The sequence below is a fragment of the Catharus ustulatus genome, chromosome 16 (assembly GCF_009819885.2).
Source record: "Catharus ustulatus isolate bCatUst1 chromosome 16, bCatUst1.pri.v2, whole genome shotgun sequence".
Classification (NCBI taxonomy): Eukaryota; Metazoa; Chordata; class Aves; order Passeriformes; family Turdidae; genus Catharus; species Catharus ustulatus.
The window spans coordinates 2,271,110-2,292,444 of NC_046236.1; the positions used below are offsets into that span (position 1 = coordinate 2,271,110).

At 64.1% G+C, this 21,335-nt stretch overlaps 2 protein-coding genes across 3 annotated transcripts in view; one reads left to right on the forward strand and one right to left on the reverse strand.

The window, feature by feature from the left end:
- The window catches only part of LOC117003647 (coronin-7-like), a 37,342-nt gene extending 16,164 nt beyond the window's left edge, over positions 1-21,178 (forward strand). The window contains exons 10-31 of one of the 2 annotated variants that reach the window (XM_033073678.2): positions 14,572-14,626; positions 14,747-14,804; positions 14,894-15,039; positions 15,418-15,513; positions 15,589-15,750; positions 15,872-16,004; positions 16,081-16,256; positions 16,331-16,439; positions 16,549-16,635; positions 16,729-16,871; positions 16,943-17,047; positions 17,172-17,257; positions 17,331-17,472; positions 17,577-17,666; positions 17,744-17,860; positions 17,942-18,077; positions 18,173-18,264; positions 18,352-18,438; positions 19,795-19,879; positions 20,328-20,467; positions 20,826-20,891; positions 21,021-21,178. In XM_033073678.2, the coding sequence (XP_032929569.1) occupies positions 14,572-14,626; positions 14,747-14,804; positions 14,894-15,039; positions 15,418-15,513; positions 15,589-15,750; positions 15,872-16,004; positions 16,081-16,256; positions 16,331-16,439; positions 16,549-16,635; positions 16,729-16,871; positions 16,943-17,047; positions 17,172-17,257; positions 17,331-17,472; positions 17,577-17,666; positions 17,744-17,860; positions 17,942-18,077; positions 18,173-18,264; positions 18,352-18,438; positions 19,795-19,879; positions 20,328-20,467; positions 20,826-20,891; positions 21,021-21,107 (2,398 nt within the window). In that variant the 3' untranslated portion in view covers positions 21,108-21,178. Of the gene's footprint in view, positions 1-14,571; positions 14,627-14,746; positions 14,805-14,893; positions 15,040-15,417; positions 15,514-15,588; positions 15,751-15,871; positions 16,005-16,080; positions 16,257-16,330; positions 16,440-16,548; positions 16,636-16,728; positions 16,872-16,942; positions 17,048-17,171; positions 17,258-17,330; positions 17,473-17,576; positions 17,667-17,743; positions 17,861-17,941; positions 18,078-18,172; positions 18,265-18,351; positions 18,439-18,518; positions 18,674-19,794; positions 19,880-20,327; positions 20,468-20,825; positions 20,892-21,020 lie in introns of those variants that run through there. The other variant, XM_033073675.1, reaches the window with a different exon arrangement.
- VASN (vasorin) lies at positions 209-14,565 on the reverse strand. Its single transcript, XM_033073679.1, has 2 exons — positions 12,246-14,565; positions 209-7,775 (listed from the first exon to the last, which is right to left on the reverse strand). Exon 2 carries the CDS (start codon positions 7,763-7,765, stop codon positions 5,762-5,764), a length of 2,004 nt encoding a protein of 667 aa, XP_032929570.1. The 5' UTR covers positions 7,766-7,775; positions 12,246-14,565; the 3' UTR covers positions 209-5,761.
- Positions 21,179-21,335: the final 157 nt, after the last annotated feature.

Sequence of the window (21,335 nt, forward strand, 5' to 3'; positions counted from 1 at the left end):
GTGCCGAGGTGACCTCTGTGATGGGCTGGGATGCTGGGGCAGGCTGCGTGGTCAGGGCCTCTGGTGAGGGGCTGAGCGTGCTGTGACAGCCCCTTGCCTGTCCTGCCAGCATCCACCACACCACTGTCAGCTCCAGGCCAGTGCTGGTGGCAGCCAGGATGGAGAGGGAGAGGGAGAGGGAGAGGGAGAGGGAGAGGGAGAGGGAGAGGGAGAGGGAGAGGAGAGCTGCCGTGGGCATGGTGGGGTGGTGTTGGTGTGGTGGGAGCAGGGGGAGAGGCTGCCCGAGCATCCCTCACCCTCCTGCCAGCTGTCAGGGGAGCAGCCCCCAGCTCTCCTGTTCACCAGCTCTGCCAGCTCGGTGAGCAAAGGCCATCATCAGTGTGCAGTGAATGCTCTCAGGGGAGGCTGAGGCTGCTGCCTTGGGGTCCATTATTGCTCTTGGCGGAGAATCTAGTGGGAATTACCCCGAATCCTCGCAGGGCTGGAGTGAGCCAGCCGGGCTAAATGGGATGCAGGCGCTGCTGTGCTCGGCCCCCCGAGCACAGGCTGCAGTTATTTTGGCTGCCGGGTTTATCGGCGAAGGAATGCGGCTGGCGGGCGCTGCCTGCGCGTCACGCCGGGGCCCTGCCGGCCCGCGGCTGCGTGCGGGGCCAGCCGAGAGGGGCTGGGGGCGGCGGGGGCGAGCGGAGACCCCCCCTTCGTCCTGGGGAGGTGCTGTTTTTAGGCAGCCGCGCCGGGGCCACCGCGCTTCCAGCCCCAAGTGCTCCCGCCTGTAAATCTGGCAGAGATGACAAATGGCGGAGGGGGATTTGGGCTGGCTCCCGGCGGAGGTGCCGGGCGGAGGCCGTGTTGTCCCTTCGGCAGAGCCATCCCGAGCAGCGCCGCGACACTCAGGAGCCGTGGAGCCGCGGCAAGGGCACGGGGTGGATGGTCTTGGGGTCATCAGATCACCAGATATGCTTGGGGCAGACTTAAGGACTGGGGAACGGGGACTCAGCCCCCAGGGATGGCCGAGCAGCAGCGGGGCTGGCTGTGGATCTCCGGCGTGGCCGTGGGTGCCCGGTGTGGGGCACGGAGATGTGTTGGGCAGTGCAGCGGTGCCGGCCGGGCCGTGAGCGAGGCGTGGGGAGCTGGAGCTGCAGCAGCAGCAGCTCGTTGGAGCTCTTTAAGGAAGCAATCAGTGGGCGGGCAGGAAACTCATACCATTCATTACTGACGCCAGGCCGGCAGGAAGGGGAGTCCGCATCCCCACCGCACCCCCACCGCGCCCGCCGAGCCGGCACCACGCGTCCCCATGGCACCCCAAAGCAGGGCCATGGCGTGCCCCAAGGTGGGGGTCACCCCATTGTGCTCACCCCAATGACCACAGCAACACTAAACCCTTCAGGCTGATTGTGCCCTATCCAGCATCCCTGGAAGAGGGCAGAGAGTGGGAGGCACCAGCCCCATGGACCTCCACATCAGCATGTGCCTTTCGGTGGTTCTCTTTCCCAGATCCTGACCAGGTGAGATATTTTTGACCACACAAACGTCATTTTCAAAGCACCCCGAGCATGTCAGGGCCATGCTCAAGGGCTGACTCCAGCAATGCCCAGACTGAGAGGGAACAGGAGGTGGGATATGTGGGTGGCCCCTCTCCATATCCTGGTCCTCAGTGTACCACCCCTGGCTACCTGCTGTTCCTTCAGGTCGGGTTTTGTCCCCCTGGCCCCCTTTAATTAGATCAAGGAGCAGCAGGGCAGGAGCCAGGAAGGGGCCTCAATAGGTTATTGTTGCCCTAAATTGTAACCAGCACTAGCGGGGTTGGGTTACTGGCTCCAACTTGGGGGTCACCGACCAGACCCCGCTGCCCCACGCCCGGCAGCCAGCACAGCAGTGCCTGGGGACAGTGCTGTCCCCACTGTGGTGACAGGAGAACAGCAGCTTCCTTGCATCACTGCTTCTTTCCATGTCCTGAAAATGTCCCCAGAGAGGCTGGGGTGCTATGGCTGGATCAGTAGGGATGAGATGCCAGGGTCAGCAGAGGTTCCAGGAAGCCATGTCCCCATGGCATGTTCCAACAATGGACATGTCCCACCAGGATGGTGGTGGGGCTGAGAGATGGCGACAGCTGGATCCCCACCCAGGAGGTGCCAGAGCCAGGACCTGCCTGTAGCAGGGAGTTGGCACAGCATGGTATTTGTGGGGGGATTTGGGGCTGACTCCCCCGGAGCTGGAGCAGGACATGGAGGGGGCCCTGGGGACACGGCCAGGTGTCAGTCCCTAACACCCACCCCTGCCCCAGCCAAAGGCTGTGGTTGAGCCAGCTCCTGGGGTCAGGCTTGCAGCCCTGGCATCTCCCAGCACCAAGGCACCTGACCCCACCAAGGCACATGATCCCACTGTCACTCTGCCACCTCTCCCCAGGCACCAGCTGCAGTGGGACCTCAGTGGCCAGTCCTGCTCATGTCCTGTCCAGCACCCTCTGCACTGCTTTTCTGTGGGGCTTAGCAGCCCTTTTGGGTCATGATAGGTGTTTTGTGGGTCTCTGAAAAAACCCACCTCAGCAGGAAGAACTCTGAGCAGCACAGGTCCATTCCTGTCCCCATCCCTGTCCTAGTCCCCCTGCAGATCCCAGAGGTGCCTGGGTTGTCATGTGCTTGCCATCATTGGGAAAGGGGTTTTTCCTGCCCCAGTTTGGCTGCCAGCCTCAGAAACAAGGAAGGGGAGAGGCCACCCCACCCCATCAGATGCCACCTCAGTGGGACCCATCCCCATGGTGCTACTGGCCAGCCACATGAAGGGGTTAAGGCGGGGCAACCACTCAGCCCATGTCGCCTGTCCCGTAATTCCACTGGGTAAAAATAGCCCAGCGCTGGGGCGGGATGGCAGCGCCCAAATCACTCCCAGATGAGCCACAGCCTCAGTGGCCAGACGGTGCTCCCTGGCCTCCCCAGCTTTCCAGGAAGATGATGAGCTCCAAAGCTCTTCCTGGCAGCACTGGGATCTGATGATGAGCACACACCTGTCCTCCCCCCAGAGAGTGGGCATCCGGACCCCTGGCACCGAGGCATGACCCCTTCGGGGCTCTGCTCCAGATATGGGGGACCCAGGGAACCTGGACATGTCTTTGGCTTCCGTGGGACCATGCGTGGGACCAGGGGTGATTTTTGGGAGACCAGAGCCCTCCAGCCCTTGCCACGTCAGGATGCAGACAGGATTTGCCCCGACGAAGCCGGCAGCTCCTCCCGTTGTGGCTCCCCGCCGAGCCCCCATCCTGCCGGTGGCTCTGGCCGGGGCTCTCGCTTACCGGCCCCGCTGGATCGCACAGAGATTTTTTTTGGGTCCATTTCAGGGGGTTTTGCAATCCTTGTCGGCGCTGATTCAGCTCGCAGGAATTAGCAGCGCCGCACGATGTGCCGCTCGGAGCGGCTCTTAGCGCGCGACGGGGCTGGCAGTGGCCAGGGGAATTTTGTGCTGGGATTCAGGAAGCCACAGGAGCTGGACAGTCCATTTTGGGCACTGCTGCTCCCCCGCAGGGCTGCCCGGGTGCAGATGTGGGTGTGGGTGGTGGCCGAGCGCTGCCCTGGCTGCAGAGTCCCCATCACCTCCGTGCCAAGGCTGAGCCCTGCTGCCCCCCTTGTGCAGCTGGCACCCCAAAATCGTTGGCTCGGGGTGCTGCACCTGCCAAAGCTGAGCCCCAACTTTGCTTCTGCCCTCCCGGCATCCCCACTGAAGCTCCCTCACTCTGGAGCTGCTGGAAGCCCCTCCAGAACAGTGGGATCAGCTGAGGTGCCAAGGGGTCGTCCCCATCGCATGGGGGGTCCCCTGCAAACCTCCAGCTACTTGGAAGTGGAGAAATCAGCTTCGTTAGGGGAAGGGCACATCATGGAAGCAAAGGAGGGGGGAAGTGAGGGGCCAGGAGGTGCCGGAGGGCTCCTGACGCCGGTGCGGACGCGGGGACACGCCGGGGGCTGGCCCGGGCTCGGGGGGCCGTGGCGGGGCCCGCCGGGTGCACCCGGCGCGAGGCCGAGGCTCCGCCAGGGACTTTTCTTCTCTCCTCCTCGCGAGGCTGGAAAATATACAAAGCTCGCAGTGAAAATATTTACACAGCAGCAATTTTGGGAGGAATTTGGGATGTTAATTTGAAAAATCTGTGGGGAGAGGACCACAATGGGCCCTTTGAGCGGGCGAGCGTGGCCATCGCAGCGAGCCGCCCGCGCCGGCGAGGGGCCCCTCCTGCCGCTGCGCCGGCCCTAATGGGAGCCAGCCCTGCCGGAAGCCCACCTGGGAGCCGGGGGGCTGCGCCAGACGGCCCCGCCGACGCCCCGCGCCCCTAATTGCATCCAGAGCCGCTCCCTGCCCCGGGCGAGCGGCACCGAGGGGCCGGGGGTCAGGGCCGTGTCCTGCGGCGGAGCGGCCGGCCCGGAGCGGCACGGCGGTGACCCTCGGCTTCAGCCCCGCGCGGTGCTCGTCCTCTCCAAATCAAACATACCTCGGCGGGCAGGGCCCCAACCTGGAAAATTCCAGCCCGAAAGATAAAGGATTGGAAAACGATTAAAACCAGAGGGTTGGAGCAGAAACCACTTGGCAGCGGGAACCTGCCGAGCGTCGGCTCCCAGCCCACCCCGCCAGGGCCAGCGCACAAAACCGGCTGTTCTGGGGCCGGGCAGTGGGGGGTTCTGGCTGCGGCCCCCGGCCTAGGAGGGGCACGCAGGACTGACACTTGTCACGGGCGATTTGGGGGTCCCGGTGCTGCCGCGGGTGACGTCAGGAGGTTGGGCTGGGCTGTTTGTCCCGCAGCTGGCTCCGGAGCCATCTGGCAGGCAGGGAGGGATGAAGTAAGGCTGGATGATGCGCAGGGCAGGGGCTGATTTGAACCCCGTGGCCTCTGTTTTGGGAACACCTCCTCAGCGCCCGAGGTGGGGGGCAGCGCCCTAGGGGTAAAAACGCCCAGAGTCGGGAAAACTCCCCCCTCCCTTGCCCTGACTCATCCCGGCGCTCGCCAACAACAACGGGAGAACACGGCTGGCCTTCCCGCTCCTCTGCAGGGGACACGCAGCGCTGCCCACACCCCTGCCTGTGACGGGCACTGCCTGCCGTGGTGCTCAGGGCTGCACAGAACTTTTCGTTGTTGTTGTTTTAATTATTTTGGGTTTGGTATTTTTTTTTTTTTTTACAAAAAGACACCCTTCTGATCTGCCTTACAAAAGAGATGTACGCAAACCTGTACTAAAAAAAGTTTTCCCAGAAGAAATGGGAAATAACGGTGTATAAATATTCTCTCTGAGTTCTTAAAGCTTCAATTCCCGGTTTGCCTGCTCGGCACTTCCTTTGGCCCGGGGGGTCCCGAGGGTCCCAGCACCTCGGCCGGGCCGTATTGCTCACATCAGCTTCCAGGGAGTCGAGTCATGGGCCGTGCTCCACTGAAGGACCCTTGTTACCAGCACGTGGGCATCCCTCAGCCTTTTCTCTCGAAAGCCACAGCAGCTTTCTCTTTAGCAGGAGCTAAAAAAAGCCCCACTGACCCCCAAATTAACCCCCCCTCCTCTTCCACTACCCATATTCTAGGTAGAGTCACAGAAATCAAGGCACAGAGCAGTAAAATTCATATCTCCTCCCAAAGCGTGGCAGCCTCTCAGAAATTGCACGTTGTGGGCCTGGGGGGGTTTCTGCCTCAATTCAGTCAGCTCCTTGGCAATCTATATCCCAGAGGGACATGGCCAGGTGCTGCCACTGAGCTCAGCCCTCCTGTGTCCAAGGCTCTGGAAGCCCTGTGGGTTCAGAAGTAGGAGGGTTTGAGCCCCGGGGTGTTGTTGTTGCTGGGGTAGTGCGACTGCATGAGTGGCACCTCACACTCAGAGCTACCAGAAAGCATCGCTGCCTCTGGCACCTTGCAGCCGCTCAAATCCCCGTTTTCCAGGCAGGCTTTCACCCCTTCTAGCTCCAGTGGGCCGGTGTCTACCCCAGTGCCGGTGTGTGCCTTGGCCTGGCGGTGCCGGCAGTAGTACATGGCAGCAGCGGCCACCAGTAGCAGCAGCAGCGCGGCGGCCAGCACAGGGATGAGGATCAGGGCGAGGTTGGGGTCCTGGCTCTGGGTGACGGGGGAGTGCTGCTGCAGGCTGAGGGGCAGGGTCTGTGCCTCGGCGCAGTGCTCCTCCTTGGGGAGCTCCCCCAGCGCCCCGATGCAGACGCGGTAGGTGCAGTTGGGTTTCAGTGCCCGCACCGTGTACTCGGAGAGCGAGGCCGGCAAGCGCAGCATCACCGGCCGCTTGTCTGGCCCCGACAGGTTCCGGTAGCTCAGGCGGATTCCCTTCAGCTGCGCCTTGGACTGGACGTAGTTGTGCAGGTTCACTTTGAGGGAGGTGCTGCCCACCTGGGCGATGCTGACTCGCTGTGCAGGTGGCAGGGCTGGCGTGCCCGGGGCCAGCGTCGTTCCCCTCGCCTCCACTTCACAGTACACACCGGCAAAGCCCACGGGGCACAGGCACTCCAGGAGGTTCTGGGCACCCAGCTGGCAGGTGCCACCGTTCAGACACGTGCGGGGGGGACAGATGGGCGCTGGGGGGCTGGTGGGGGCCGGGGCACCACTGAAGGGCACCAGTGTGGAGCTGTCCTGGGGCTCTCTGGGCCTCAGGGTGGGTGCAGCAGTGCTGGGGGCAGGCGGCGGGCGATGGGTGCTGGGCAGCGGCGCAGGCGGTGGCAGCGTGGTGGTGCGGGGTGTGGTGGGTGTGGGGGTGGTGGTGGGACAGCCAAAGTCAGTGTACTGCAGGTGGTGGAGGAGCTTGCCGGAGTTTTTTGGGGGGAAGTGGCAGCGCGTCTCCTCAGGGCGCCGCAGGACCACACCACTGGCGTTCACCCACTGCACCAGCCAGCTCATCTGGCAGATACAGTTGAAGGGGTTGCCCGCAGCCGTCACGGCCCGCAGCCTGGGGAAGAAGCCGGAGAAATCTCGAGGGATGGTGTTGATGTTGAGATTGCTGATGTCCAGCTCCTGGAGGTTGTGGAGGCTCTGGAAGTCCTCGGCCAGCAGCTGGGAGATGCGGGCGTTGCCGGCCAGGCTGAGCCTGGTGAGGCTGCCCAGGCGCCGCAGCACTGCTGGGACGCGCTCCAGCAGGTTGTCAGAGACGTCCAGCTCATGGAGATTGTTCTGGACCTGGAAGAGCTCCTCGTTTAAGCTCGTCAGGCCCAGCCCTGCGATCTTCAGGGACTCAATGCTGACGGCATGGAAAGCCCCTGGTGCAATGGCAGGGATCTTGTTCCAGCTGATGTCCAGTAGCAGGAGGTTGGGCAGGTCAAGGGGGGGCACAGCCCTGAGCTGGTTGTTCTGCAGCTTTAGCTCCAGCAGATTCTCCAGTGTGTCAAAGGCAGCAGCGTGGATGTGCTGGATCCTGTTCGTCTGCAGGTAGAGCCGTTCCAGCAGCCGCAGTCCATGGAAGGTCTCATTGGTGATCTCCTGCAGCTGGTTGGAGGACAGGTCCAAGTTGACGAGCTCTGTCAGGGGCTGGAAGATATTTCTCTGGATGCTGGTGATCTTGTTTTGCGAGAGGTCCAGGAGCTGGAGGGCAGGCAGCCCTGCAAAGCTGTCCTCACTGAGCGTCGTGATGCCGTTCTCAAAGACATAGAGGGAGAGGGTGCTGGGGGGCAGCCCCTGGGGCACCGTCTGGCCCCTCCTGGCCGCACACAGGATGGTCTTGAGGTCATGGCACTGGCAGCCTGCAGGACATGCCCTGGCCAGCTCCCCACGAGCCAAGAGGAGCAGTGTGCAAAGGATCAGCCGGTTCATGGTGTCAGCTCTGTGGAGAGACAAGTGCAGCCAGGGTTAGGGGATGGGCCCTGCTGGGGGGGTACCTAGGGCTGGCAGGGCTGTGGGGCACCTCTGAACCCTACTCTCTCTCCAGGGCTGGTGAGAGTAAAGCAGCACATTGGCTGCCCACCCCAGCTCTATGCTCCCCCCTTCCCAGACTTCCAGGATTTGGGGATGTAGTACCTTTGCACACCCCAGGCTCTACCATGAGACACGCCTCATTGATATTTGGGCTGTCTTTGGTGGGGCATCAGGACCTTTCCCAGTACTCAGAAGGGCCCCAACCTCCCCAGCTGCTCAGCAGGGTGCAAATCAAACACAGGGGATGCGGAGAATCAGAGCACCGGGAAGGGGTGGGAGCCTGGCCAGCCTCCCCTGCGTAGAGCTCAGCTTAACCCTTTGCTTGTGCCATCGTCACAGCAGCTGCACCCTCGGGGGCTGCTCCTGCCTGGATCACCAGCAGCAGCCCCTCCTGGGGACAGGAGTACCCAGAGGTGGGGCTGGAGGCGCCATTTGTGTTCCCAGAGAGTCCATGGGCTCATACCCACCCACAGCCAGCCCCTGTCCCCACAGGTCACCTTGCAGTTCCCCTCCCTGTGGCACTCCAGGGACAGTGCAGCACCGTGGACTGAGGACTCAAGGACACTCAAGGACCCTGTTCCTTGAGGACTAGGTCAGCAGGGATGGAGGGAGCAGGCTCTGGGGTGAACAAGGCTGTGACCACCTCAACCCCAGCTCCCCATGGATCCCCTGGCTGATGTCACAGCCACTCGCTGTGTCCCAAAGGGATCCTCTCTCAGCCCCATCTTTCAGCCCCTTTAATATCACTAGCCTAGACCAGAGACTCAAAATCTCCTGCCACTCCATCTCAGGGTTAGGGGGAGGTGACAGAGAGGGATCCCTGGGAAAGGAAGAGGCAAACCCTTTCCCAGCCCCATCTGTTGTCACCTCCTCCCTGCTCAGAGCTGTCGGATCTCCAAGCAAACGCCCCCCCTGTGGCTCAGAAGGGGCCCCCACCGTGTGTGGGGGGCTGCAGGTCACACAGCAGCACGTGCCGCCTGCCCCGGCTCTGTCAGCAGTGCAGGGACACCACATCCTGTGCCAGGAGGGTCTGGATCTGTGCTGTGTCCTCTTGTCCCCCTGCTGGGGTGCTAGACAGGGTTAACACCGCGGCCAGCACTGTCCTTGCCTGTTCCCGAGCACCCCCTCCACTGGGTGGGGTGAGCCCACGGCTGGGCAGGGTCACCACAACTGCCTGAGTCACTTGGCCTGAGCAGCCCTGCCCTGACACGACCTGTGCCGTCAGCCCCTAACACTGGGGAGGAGCAGACACATCCAAGAGGTGACTGTCACCCAGATCATTGCTGCATCCCCTCCCCAGCAAGCCCAGCTCAGCCCCCAGCCTCCACACCAGTGTCGGGTGCCCCCGCACACCACATCACAGGCTGCCAGCAGAGTTAAAAACGTAACATGGAGACCCTGCAAAGTGCTCTTTGGGGCTGGGGGCGGAGCCACCACCCCTCGAGGGGACTCCTGAATCCAGAGCATGCTGGCTGGTGGGAGAGCCTTGGGTGCAGGGTGCTGGCATGCCAGCGGCGCCACGGTCGTGCCAGCCCGCCCGGGTGGGCAGCACCAGAGCGGGGCCAGGCCTGCGGGATGCTGGCGAGGCCGGGGCTGGTTTTGCAATGCCAGGGTCGGGTTTCGCTGACGTGTCCCGTGCTGCAACCAGCTGCTGACTCCAAGTCTCTCTCGTCCCTTTAATTACGCTGGCATTTCCTCCCCGCCTGCCAGGCTCCCCGCTCCGGGCAGGTTCGGCCAGCCCGGCCACGGCCGCGAATCCGCGCCTGGCCACGAGCGCCGGGCAGGCTGGCACGGCCCCGCAGCCTCGGCCACCGCCCCTCGGCATCGCCCGCTCCACGGCACACGCCAGCATCCCTCCCGCGCCCCGCCTCCCCGGCACGATGCTGCTTTTCAAGGCACAGAGGAGCTAACCCCTCAAGGAACGGGGGGCAGGGGAACAGCCTCCCCAGGTCCTGGCAGGGTCCCCAGGGCGAAGAGGGGGCCCCGTTTCTGCTGGAGGTGTTGGGGCCGCCCTGCCAGCGGCCTGCTGCTGCCTTGGCTGGGCTCCCCCGCGCCTGCACCGCAGATATTTGCCGAATTATTCATATTTTCCGGCTGCGGGGAGGATCTTGGGCTCAGATTCCCCTAGTCCCAGCTCAGCCTTTCCCTGCCAGCCTGCTGGGGTGGGAGTGCCGTGTCACCCCCCCCGCCTTCCCTGCCTGCAGCCCCCCCTGAGCTGGGCAACCCCACTGCCCGCCCAGGGCTGGGACTCGGCAGGGGATGCCCTGCTTTGTACCCGCCTCCTGTTCTTAAGGACGATGCCGTCCCGGAAGGGGTGACACCTGTGCAGGACAGGCTGGAGGAGCTGGAGGGTCCCTGCCTTTGCCCTCTGCTTGGGGACCTCAGGGACGCAGGCACAGACGGGATATTCCTTCCCGCACCGGCAAGTGAACACCAGGGCAGCCTTGTTGCTGGCCCGTGGGCTGCCACCTTGGCCGGTGGCACTGGAGCAGGAAGGACGGACGGGGGCCCTGCAGTGTTCGGTGACAGGGAGGCACACGGCACACAGTGCCTCTGCCAGGCGGGATGCAGATGCTGCTCCCCTGCCTTACACCCCTCAAAACGAGCCGATGTCAGCACGTGCCCCCTCCTCGAGCCAGCCGGGGGGATGTGCAGGATTAAGCCCTTAATCCTCCTCCCCTTCAACCCACCCTGCGCCGCCGCAGCTCCCACCTCCTCCCGCTCCCCTCCCTATTTAATTAAAGTTTCCGCAGCAGCCCCGCAGGAATGCAGGCCTGGTTATTGCATTCCCCGGAGCACTCGCCAGCCCCTCCATCCCGCTCCTGCCCCTTTGACCCGGCCGCGCTCCTCATCTCAGGTGCCGGCAAGGAGAAAAACCAGCAGAGCCGCTTCGCCGGCAGCCAAACCGCCTCGGGAGGAGCCGGAACGCCGGCGGAGAGTGGGAGGAGGCCGGCGAAGGTGCCACGCGTGGCCCGGGCGGCACGGGCAGATTCCTCCGGAGTGACTGGGGCGGCCGCGGCTGTCCCCGAGCGCTTCCTCGTGCCGCGTCCCGCCGGCAGAGCCAGCCGGGCAGGCAGCGCTTGCGTCAGGGCCACCCGGCCGGCCTCGGCGTGGTGCGGGGGAAAACAGTAATTAGTGTCATCGCTGATGGCGGCACTGCCCAGTGCCGTGTGGGCAGCAACAGCTGGGTCAGGGCAGTCCAGCCGCCCCGGTCTCAGCAGGATGAGATCTGTCAGCGTGGGGCACGCTGGCAAGAGAGAGTGTATGGTGGGGACATTACTGGGGGTTCTGGTTGCGAAGAGGAGTCTCAGAACTGGAGCATCTCTGCTGGGATGTGTTGGCTCCTGTGGCAGTTGCCAGCCTGGTAGGGAGCCGGGCGTGGAAAGGGACATTTACCCCACGATGGGCCAAAGTCACACCCAAAGAGGGTGACGGGCACCCTCCGAACACACACCAGGCGATGACGAAGTGTGCAGGGAGCTGGCGGCAGGAGAAGCAGCAGGCTGTCCCTGCCGCCCCGTGGCCAGGCTGGCCAGTGGCCCTGCTGGCACCCATCCCTCTGTGCCAGCCGGAGGGAAACCCTTGTCAGCACCACCTGGGGACCCGCTTGGCCCTGCAGCGGGTCAGTGACCCACGACACCAGCCCCTGAGGACAAGCAGAACGAGGGCAGCCAAACCCCACCCCAGCCAAGCCCTCCACTGAGGAGGGTGGTGGTGGACACTGCTGCCAGCAGCTCCCACCTCTGCCTGACCCCAGCAGGAGAGTCCTGCCGCCACATCTGCCAGGACAGAGCAAACATGGGATGGGCCCAAGACCATTCTGGTCCGGTGTGGGTCCGGAGCCTTTCTGCTGGCAGAGCACTTCACTGCCACCCGGCCATGCCGGATGGAGCCATGCTCCATGTCAGCCCCAAATACATCCCTCCCTTTACCCCTGATGAATGGAGCACCAGGTCAGGATCCCTGAGCTGGACTCCAGTGCATCCCACAGCAAAACAGGCACAGGCAGGGACAGGGAAGCGAGAGCCCTCTATGACCTCTTGTACCAGCCCACAGCAGTGCCATCGCCCCGGCTCAGCCGAGGCCCTACCATCACCGAGGCAGGGGCCAGCCGGGTGCCCCTGCCTCAGCTGAGGCCTCGCAGGGAGCAGGGCATACCGACCCTTAACCGAGGTCCCGGTGACACCCTGTCACCCTGGGTGCCCAGGCCACACCGGGCGTCCCATGGCCCGGCCCAGGCCCACCAGGACCCCCCGGGCCCCACCGTCCCCTGAGCCCGCGGATGCCCGGCAGAGCCCCCTCCCGCCCGTGGGCGGCCGCCTCACGAGCACTGGTGGCCGTGTGGAGGCTCGGGCGGTGCGGCGGCAGCGGGACTCACCGTGGCGGGCGGTGTGGGGCGGTGCGGGCGTGCGGTCAGTCCATCACGACAAGGCAGCAGCGACTGGGCGAGCACTCCCCTCTCTGGCAGCGCCGGGCGCGGGGGGCGGCTTTTAAAGAGAGGGGTGGGGCCTGCCCTCCCGCCCGGCGCCCATTGGCTGAGAGCACTGGGGGGAGGGGCGAAGCATGGCCGCCACTGAGGCTCCGCCCCCGCTCACCTGGGGCCCGACGGGGGTGGCGCCGCGGGGACCCCCGGGACCCCCCGAGCCACAGGGTCCGCGGGGACATCCAGCACCTCTGGGACCCTGGAGTCACAGGGGCCCCCGGGACATCCAGGACCTCTGGGACCCGGGAGTCACAGAGACCGCCGGGACATGCAGGACCTCTGGGACTCGGGAGTCACAGGGACTCCCCGGGACATCCAGCACGTCTGGAACCCTGGGGTCACAGGGACCGTGAGGACATCCAGCACCTCTGGGACCCGGGAGTCACAGAGACCACAGGGACCACAGGACCCTAGAGCTACAAGTAGCCCCGGGGACATTCAGGATCTCTGATTCACAGGGACCCCTGGGATACCCAGGACATCTGGGACCTCAGAGTCACAGGGACTATTGGGGCACCCAGGACCTCTAAGTCACAGTGGCCCCCAGCACGTCCAGGACCTCTGAGATGTTGGAGTCACAAGGATCCCAGAGGCCTTCACAAGGACTTCCAGACCCCAGGAGCCTCCAGAGTCACAGGGACCTCTGGGAGCCCTTGGGAACTCCATGTGGGTGTTCCCGCACATGGAACTCTCACATGGTGACCCTAGGGCACCCCAGAGTCACAAGGATCCCCAGGGCACACTGGATCTTTTGAAGCTCCCAGACCTCCCAAACATTCCATGGCCCCTCAGGACCTTCAGCATCCCTGGGGCCGGGGTCCATGGGACCCCTGATGTGTATACACACAGGTATTGGGGTAGATCCAGGTACAGGTATTTCTCTCAGATCCCCAGCACCCATGGGACCCCTGGCAACTCTGGTAACCACAAAGGCTGGTTTGGGTGTCCTTGGCATTCCCAAGGACCCCCACATCCAGTATGTCCAGGGTAACCAGGGACTCTGGCACCGATGAGCCCCAGTGCCTTGGGATCCCAGCCCCCCATGCCCCTGGTGTCCACAGAGCTCTTGCCACCATGCCAAGGGACAAGGGGAAAGTGGGTGGCCCTTGCAGGGCTGTGCAATGCCCCTGTGACAGCAGAGCAATGCTCCCTGTTTGGCATGGTGAAGATGGCTTGGGTTGGGCTGGGACAACCAGGCACTCAGGGTGCCCTTGTCCCAGACCTGCACTACTCTGGTGGTGGCAGTGCTGGTGACTGTGCTGACAGCAGGACAGGGGATCCTGGTGCCTGCCACAGGCCTCTTGTCAGTATTTGCCTAGGTTGTGCCAACAGTCCTGAGGCAGGACCATGCCATACCACCCGCAGCTATCCTTCAGGGCATGAGATGGAATGGAGCAGCTCCCTCCCCTTGGCACAGCCACAGAAATGTCAACTGAAAGTTAACAGATTGTCCCTTTGGTCTCTGCCTGTGGCACTCCTTCCTCCACCCCTCCGTGCTCCTATCACCACTGTCCCCTCATTCCCTGTGGTCCCCTCCTGCCACTGAGTGTGCCCCCAGTCATGGTCCCCTCTAGCAAGGAGGAGCAAGTCCTGATCACTGCACCCTGTCACAAGCACACCCCAGCCATGGTCCTCCAGCTGCGGAGCACCCTGGCTGCGGTCTGGGTGCAGGACAGGGAACATGGACACGCTCCAGCTGGCACAGCTGGGCTGCAGGGCACTCCTGGGGCTGGCTGGCTCCACAGGTGCCAGGGGAGAAAGGCAGTGAGCCGGGGTGTGCCAGGCGCCTGCCCCGAACAGGCCAAGCCGGCCCGGCCGGCCTCGGGGCAACCCTGCGGGTGCCAGAGGCTTCCCTGAGCGAGGCCAGGTGCCAAGGAGCAGGACAGGGAGCAGGATGCCCTATGGCTGGGCACAGCTTCAGAGCAGGCACTGTGCAGCCGGGGCTGGAAGCAGGTGGCAGTGACATCCTGCTGCCAACTTGTTTAGCCAAGGCTGGGACAGTGAGGGGTCACTGGGGACCCTTGTCACTTGGGACCACCCCAGCACCCTGCACCCCCGAGCACAGTGCTGCCCTCCCATCGCAGCACAGCCTTATCCTGCCCCACACTTCCCCAGGATGGGACTTGGGGTGTGCACCAGTGGGGGAACAGGATCCAGCCCCACATCCATGGGGATGCTGTGCTCATGGGGACACCCGGCTCAGCACCCCCTTCCCTTGCAGGGTGACCATCCCGCTGTACGACGCCGACACAGGGCTGCTGGTGCTGGCAGGGAAGGTGAGGTCCCATGGCTGGGGGCTGTAGGGAGGCACTGCAGGGACAGGAGGTTGCATGTGGGTGCAGTGGAGTGCTTCCTACAGCCCTGTTCATTCCCTGTCCCCACCACCTGTCTTCCAGGGAGAAAACCTCCTGTACTGCTTCGAGGTGGCCCCCACGCAGCCAGCACTCACCCAGGGTAAGCAGGTCCCACCCCACCCATATCTCCCCTGGGGGGCTCACTGCTGCCTGGCCATGCACCCCACAGCCACCCTGCCTGTCCCACAGTGACCCAGTGCCGGACAGAGGGCAGCACGCGGGGCCTGGCAGCCATGCCACGCCTGGCCCTGGATGTGATGGCCTGCGAGGTGCTCCGTGTCCTGCAGCTCACGGACACCGCCCTCATTCCTGTCAGCTACCTGGTGCCACGCAAGGTAAGGGGGCCCTGCGGGTGGCACTGTCTCATAGGTGCCTGGTTTCATCTCACAAAAAGGACCCAGCTGCAGTGAGAGCCCAGTCCCCAGCCTGGGGATAGCAGGAATGGAGGTCAGACCTGGATGGTGGGTCATAGAGTCTCGGAGCTGGATTTGGGAAACCGGGTGCTGCATGCAGGATTGGGGTGCTGGAGAGTGGATGCTGACAGCTGGGTGCCACCTGCTGGGTGCTGTTGTGCAGTGGGTGCTGGGCACTTCAAGCAGCTGAAGTTTGGGTGCTGGGAGTGTCTGGGGGTATCCAGGGGTGCCCTAGCTGCAGCAGGACAGAGGCTGTTGGATTTTGGGAACACCCATCTCACCCCATCTGCCCTCCCACAGTCTGTCCAGGAGTTCCATGAGGATCTGTTCCCTGACTGCACAGGGACCCTGCCAGCCACCGACGCCCAAGGCTGGTGGGCAGGAGACAGCCAGCAGGTCAGTGTCACCCAGCAGAGTGTCCTTGCTGGTGGCATTGCCATTGCGCCATGCTCACTGCTGTGCTCTGTGCAGGTGGGGAGGGTGAGCCTGCACCCTGCACGGAGACCCACGGAGACCTTCGTGTCCCCCATCATTGCTGGCCCCGGCCCCACCAACATCAGCCACACTGATGCTGACACTGGCCACACCGACACTGGCCACACCGACACCGGCCACACCGACACCGACCAGAGTGTGAGCATGGGGCTCTGGAAAAGTGCACTGAATGCTGAAGGGGTGGGGTCCCTCCTGCCCTCATCCCACAGGGCAAGGCTCAGGTGCCAGCACCCCTGCCCACTGTCTCTCTCTCCCATAGGAAGCCAGTGGCTACTCCTCACCATCCTCACTGGCCTCGCCAGGCAGCGCAGCCACTTCGCTCTCAGCCAGCACAGGCCCCTCCAGTGGCTTTGCTAGCAGCCCCAGCCAGAAGTCCCTGCAGAGCATTCTGGGTGAGCAGGCAGTGGAGTGGGCTTGGGGCCCCCACTGGGGGAATTCAGGGTACTCATCTACCCCTCGCCCCCTCAGGGCCCAGCTCCCGCTTCCGGCACGCCCAGGGCCGGGTGCTGCATCGGGACCACCACCTCACCAACCTGCGGGGGCTCAGCCTCACCACGCCGGGCGAGAGCGACGGCTTCTGCGCCAACCACCAGCGCGTGGCCCTGCCCCTGCTCTCTGCCGGCGGCCAGATCGCCGTCCTTGAGGTACCACGGTGAGGTGTGGAGGCCTGCATGGTGCCATTTGCGCCATGCTGGTGACCCCTAGCTCTCTCCCACAGCTTTCCAAGCCCGGCCGTCTCCCCGACACAGCTGTGCCCACCATCCAGAATGGCGCAGCGGTGGCTGACCTCACCTGGGACCCCTTCGACCCCCGGCGCCTTGCTGTCGGTACGTGTGTGCCAGCCTTAGTGGGCCGTGCCAGCCCTGTTGAGGGTCCTCCAGCTCCAGGCATGCCAGATCACCCCATTAACCACTGCCCTTCCCTTCTGGTGCACAGCGGGCGAGGACGCCAAGATCCGGCTGTGGCGGATCCCTGAGGGAGGGCTGCAGGAGACCCTGCAAGAGCCTGAAGCTATTCTCCGAGGTGAGGGGACACACTGAGCACCCCACACTGGGGACAAACCAGCCTGGTGGCACCCACAGCTGGGCACAACCACGCACTACTGATCCTCACCAGGTCACACGGAAAAGATTTACTCCATCCGCTTCCACCCCGTGGCATCCGATCTCCTGGTTTCCTCCTCCTACGACATGACCGTGCGGATCTGGGAGCTGAGCACCAGGCAGGAAGTCTTGTGCCTGCAGGGACACACAGATCAGGTAAGGGATGACAAATCCTGGGACACCTGATAGGCAACTTTGGGACATTTGCACAACATCTGTCTCTCCAGATTTTCAGCATGGCTTGGAGCCCACATGGGAAGAAGCTGGCAACGGTGAGCAAAGACGGACGGATTCGGCTCTATGAGCCACGGCGCAGCTCTCAGCCTCAACAGGTACAGTCCCAGCACTGGGGACAGGCTGAAGAGCTGGGGGTGTGGGCAGAAAACCCTCCCCATGGGCACATGACTGCACCCCCAGCTCTCTCGGAGCAGGCAGGGTGACCTTCATCCCATGCAGGAGGGCCCAGGTCCGGAGGGGGGACGCGGAGCACGCCTGGTTTGGGTTTGTGGTGGTGACTACCTCCTGGTGTCCGGCTTTGACAGGTAAGGAGGGGGACACATACCATGGCAGGGGTCCCTGAGGATGATGCTTGCTCTCACTGTCACCTCCCCACAGCCGCAGCGAGAGGAGGATCCTCCTATACCGGGCACAGGCCCTGCCTGAAGGACCTTTGTCTGTCCTTGGTCTGGACGTGGCCCCTTCCACCCTCCTGCCCTTTTACGATGAGGATACCAGCGTTGTCTTCCTCACGGGCAAGGTGAAGCCTTGCCCTCCAAAAAACTGGGGCTCCCTGCCTTCAGCACCCCACAGTAGAAGGACTCTCCATGTCCCCTGACTGCCTCCATCTCACTCCATCCCCAGGGTGACACCAGAGTCTTCCTCTATGAAGTGATGCCCGAGCCCCCCTATTTCCTCGAATGCAACAGCTTCACCTCCAACGAACCCCACAAGGTAAAGGAGGGATATGCTGCCTGTCCCTGACCCCCTAGCTGTGCTGCCAGACTCCACTCACACTCCCACCCCACCAGGGTTTCGTCTTCCTGCCCAAAACGGCGTGCGAGGTGCGGGAGGTGGAGTTTGCCCGGGCGCTGCGCCTGGGGCAGAGCACCCTGGAGCCCGTGGCTTTCCACGTGCCACGCGTCAAGGTAGGTTGTGGGAGGGGCTGGCTGTGTTTTGGGAGGGGGACAGGAGCTAGGACACCCCCTGAGCGCCCCTTGCCCCTGCAGAAGGAGTATTTCCAGGACGATCTCTACCCGCCGACCCGCGTGTGGTGGGAGCCGGCCCTGGATGCAGGCGCCTGGCTGGACGGGCAGGACGGGCAGCAGCGCCGCGCCAGCCTGCGCCCCGCAGACATGGTGCCAGGTGGGTGCAGGGACCCCCGGCCCGCAGGGATGGCTGGGGGTGCTTTTGTCAATGGGGTATAGCCCTCTCACCCCATGGTGACACCGCTCTCACAGTGAGTGAGGCCCCGAAAGAGGCTCCGGCTCGGAAGTTTGTCCCTGCATCTGTGTACCTGGAGGAGAAGACTGATGAGCAGAAGAAGGAGGAGGTGGGTTCTGGGATGGGCACCCTGCAGCAGGGCAGGGTCGGGGGTGATGCCCCGCACCCCACGGCTCTGCCCGGCCTTTCCCCACAGCTCCTCAGTGCCATGGTGGCCCGGCTGGGGAACAGGGACGACCCGCTGCCCCAGGACTCCTTCGAGGGCGTGGACGAGGACGAGTGGGTGAGTGCGGGAGGGGGACACAAGACCCCGCGTGGGTCGCACCAGGCCCCGCCGCGCCCCTCACCCCCCGCCTCCCGCAGGACTAGGCTGGATCCGGCACCCCCAGGAGCACCCGGGACCTCACACTCGCCGGGCCCGGCGGGGCCACCAGGAGGAGGAAGAGGACGACGAGGGAGAGGTGGAGGCGCAGGGCCCGCCGCGGGCAGGACCCGCTATTAAAGCCGCTGCACCAGCACCGTGTCCTGGCGTGATCCTGGGACACCGGGGAGGACACGGGCACTGGGAACGGGGGCGTCACAGGGAACAAGGGGACATGTGGACCGGGAGCGACACACGCACCGGCTCCAGGGGGATACGGGGATCGGGGAGACACAGGGACCGACAGAGAGGGGCACCGTAAGCGAGGGGGACGTGAGGACCGGGGTGGGGGGCATACGAGAACCAGCCCCGCGTCGGCACAGGGACCGACACCGGGGAATAGAGAAATCGGGGAGAACACAGAGACTGAGGGGGAGGCGGGGACTGCGGCAAGAGGAACACGGAGACCAGGAGGACATGGGGACCGGCACCGGGATAACATAGGGAGCGGGGATGTGGGGGCACGGGGACTGGGGCGACACGGGGAGCGGGGCCATGAAGTCGCGCCCCTCCCGCCGACGGGCCTCCCGCGGGAGGAGACCGCCAGAGGGCGCTGTGCCTACCGAGGGGACGCTCCGCCCGCGTCGCCGCCGTCTCGGTATCCGCCGTGACCCTCACCCCCGGCCACGTGACCGCCGGGGCGGAAGCGGCGGCGGGGACATGGTGAGAGGGGATATGGGGACGGGGCGGGGGGGACATCGGGGCGGAGGAGCAGAGCTGCCGCTGGACAGGGCCCGGGGAGGGGCAGCGGGCTCGGGAGTGATTGAAGCAGCTGGTTACGGGAGGGCCAGCGCCATTGGAGAGGGGACGGGGGCGGAGGAAGAGGTCACAGGACAAGGGAAGGGGGAAGAAGTGGGGAGGGGTGACAGGGACAGAAGAGGGAGGACGGGGCTAGTTTAAGGGGAGCAGGGACAGGGGAGGGGATGTCAGGACCAGTGGAGAGGGGACAAGGCATGGGGATGAGGGACAGAGACAGGAGAGGGGGGAGAGGGCCTGGGGAGGGGACGGGGTCTGGGAAAGGTATCACAGGGCCTGGGTGGGGAGACAGGGACAGGGAAGAGGGGACAGGGACAGGTACGGCCGTGACAGAAGTCAAGTGGGGTCAGAGCAGACCCCCGGGGATGGGGAGAGGTGACAGAGCCAGGGTTGTGCAAGGTCCATGGGGAGGTGACAGGCCAAAGGAGCCGTGGTGGCTGTGACAGCAGGGTGTCCCCGCAGGCCAAGTACCTGGCACAGATCATTCTGGTGGGGGCCCAGGTGGTGGGACGGGCCTTCATGCGGGCGCTGCGCCAGGAGTTTGCAGGTAGGAGCTGGGATGCTGCTTCATGAGCTCTGTGTGCCCATGCTGCCCTGCTGGGAACTGCTCCACATCCCCACCCTTCCCTGGGCACCCCAATGCTCCCCATCCCTGGGCTGTGCCTGCAGGGGACACTGCCAGGTTGTCACAGGGCTCCATCCTGGCCCTGGAGCACTGCTGACAGGCTTCCAGAGATCCCTGCACCCCAGAGGGCAGAGTGGGATAATCCCTGGGATGTGGCAGCCCCAGCCCTGCCTTGCCTGTAGCAAATGGTGCCTGCCTGGTCCCTGCCACCTTCCTGGCGCTGGAACAGCATCCAGATGGCCCCAGGGATGGCTGGATGGGGACAGAGGAAGAACACCAGCATCTGAGCACCTCAAAGCACACAGGCTTTGCTGCCTGAGGGCTGGGGTGGTGGGGGCAGTGTGGAGGACTCAGGTTCTGGTGTCCCCAGCGAGCCAGGCCGCAGCCAATGCACGAGGACGTGCCGAGAGACCCCAGTCCGCTGCCGCTTCCAGGATCATCGGCATCAGCCTCCAGGAAGCTCAGCAGATCCTCAACGTCTCCAACCTCAACCCTGAGGAGATCCAGAAGGTAGAGGCTTCCTTGGAGCCAGGGAGGGATGGTGCTAAGAAAAACTGGCCTCTCCAAGGGTGCTGCCCTTGCTGTCTTGGGCCCAGTTAATCCCAGTTTGAGAATTCCCTGCCCCAGCTGGAGCAGCCCTCCAGGCTTGGCCTCTGCATGTGCCCAGCAAGGCTGCTCAGGGAAGGGATGTGGGATCTCTGAAGGTGCCCAGCTGGGAACATGGAGACTCCCAAGGGTTGTCAGGCAGAGCCAGCTGTGTCCCCAGGATCACTCTTCAGCAGTGCTCTGGGGAATGGGGATCTGCCAGGGTTTGGGAGTGGGAATGGCAAGGGTGGAGGTGACTCTGACCCAAACCTTCTCTTGGCAGAACTACGACCACTTGTTCAAGGTGAACGACAAATCAGTGGGAGGCTCATTCTACCTTCAGTCCAAGGTGAGCAGAGCAGGGGCTGCACCTTCCCCTGGCTGGGTCTTGGGACAGGCAGAGCCTGGATGAGGCAGGGAGGGGGCACCCCATCCCTGGGTGTCACCCCATCCCTCCGTGTCACCCCGTGTCCCACAGGTGGTGAGAGCCAAGGAGCGGCTGGACGAGGAGCTGCGCATCCAGGCCAAGGGCGACAAGGAGAAGGGCCGGAAAGCCGAGACGTGACTCCTGCCACCCCTGCCCCCTCTGCCCCTCACCCTTAACTTATAGGTAGCCAATAAACACCGTGTCCTCCAGCACCTGGCTTGGCTGCTCCACACCCAGGGAGGGAGCAGGGACCTGCCTGCCCTTGGCCCCTGCAAGGGGCTGTGTTTGCCCAGGGGAGGAGGAGGCAGTTGGGGAAGGTTGTCCCCAGGCATTGAGGCTGCCAGGGCTCAAAGGGCACTGGGGGAG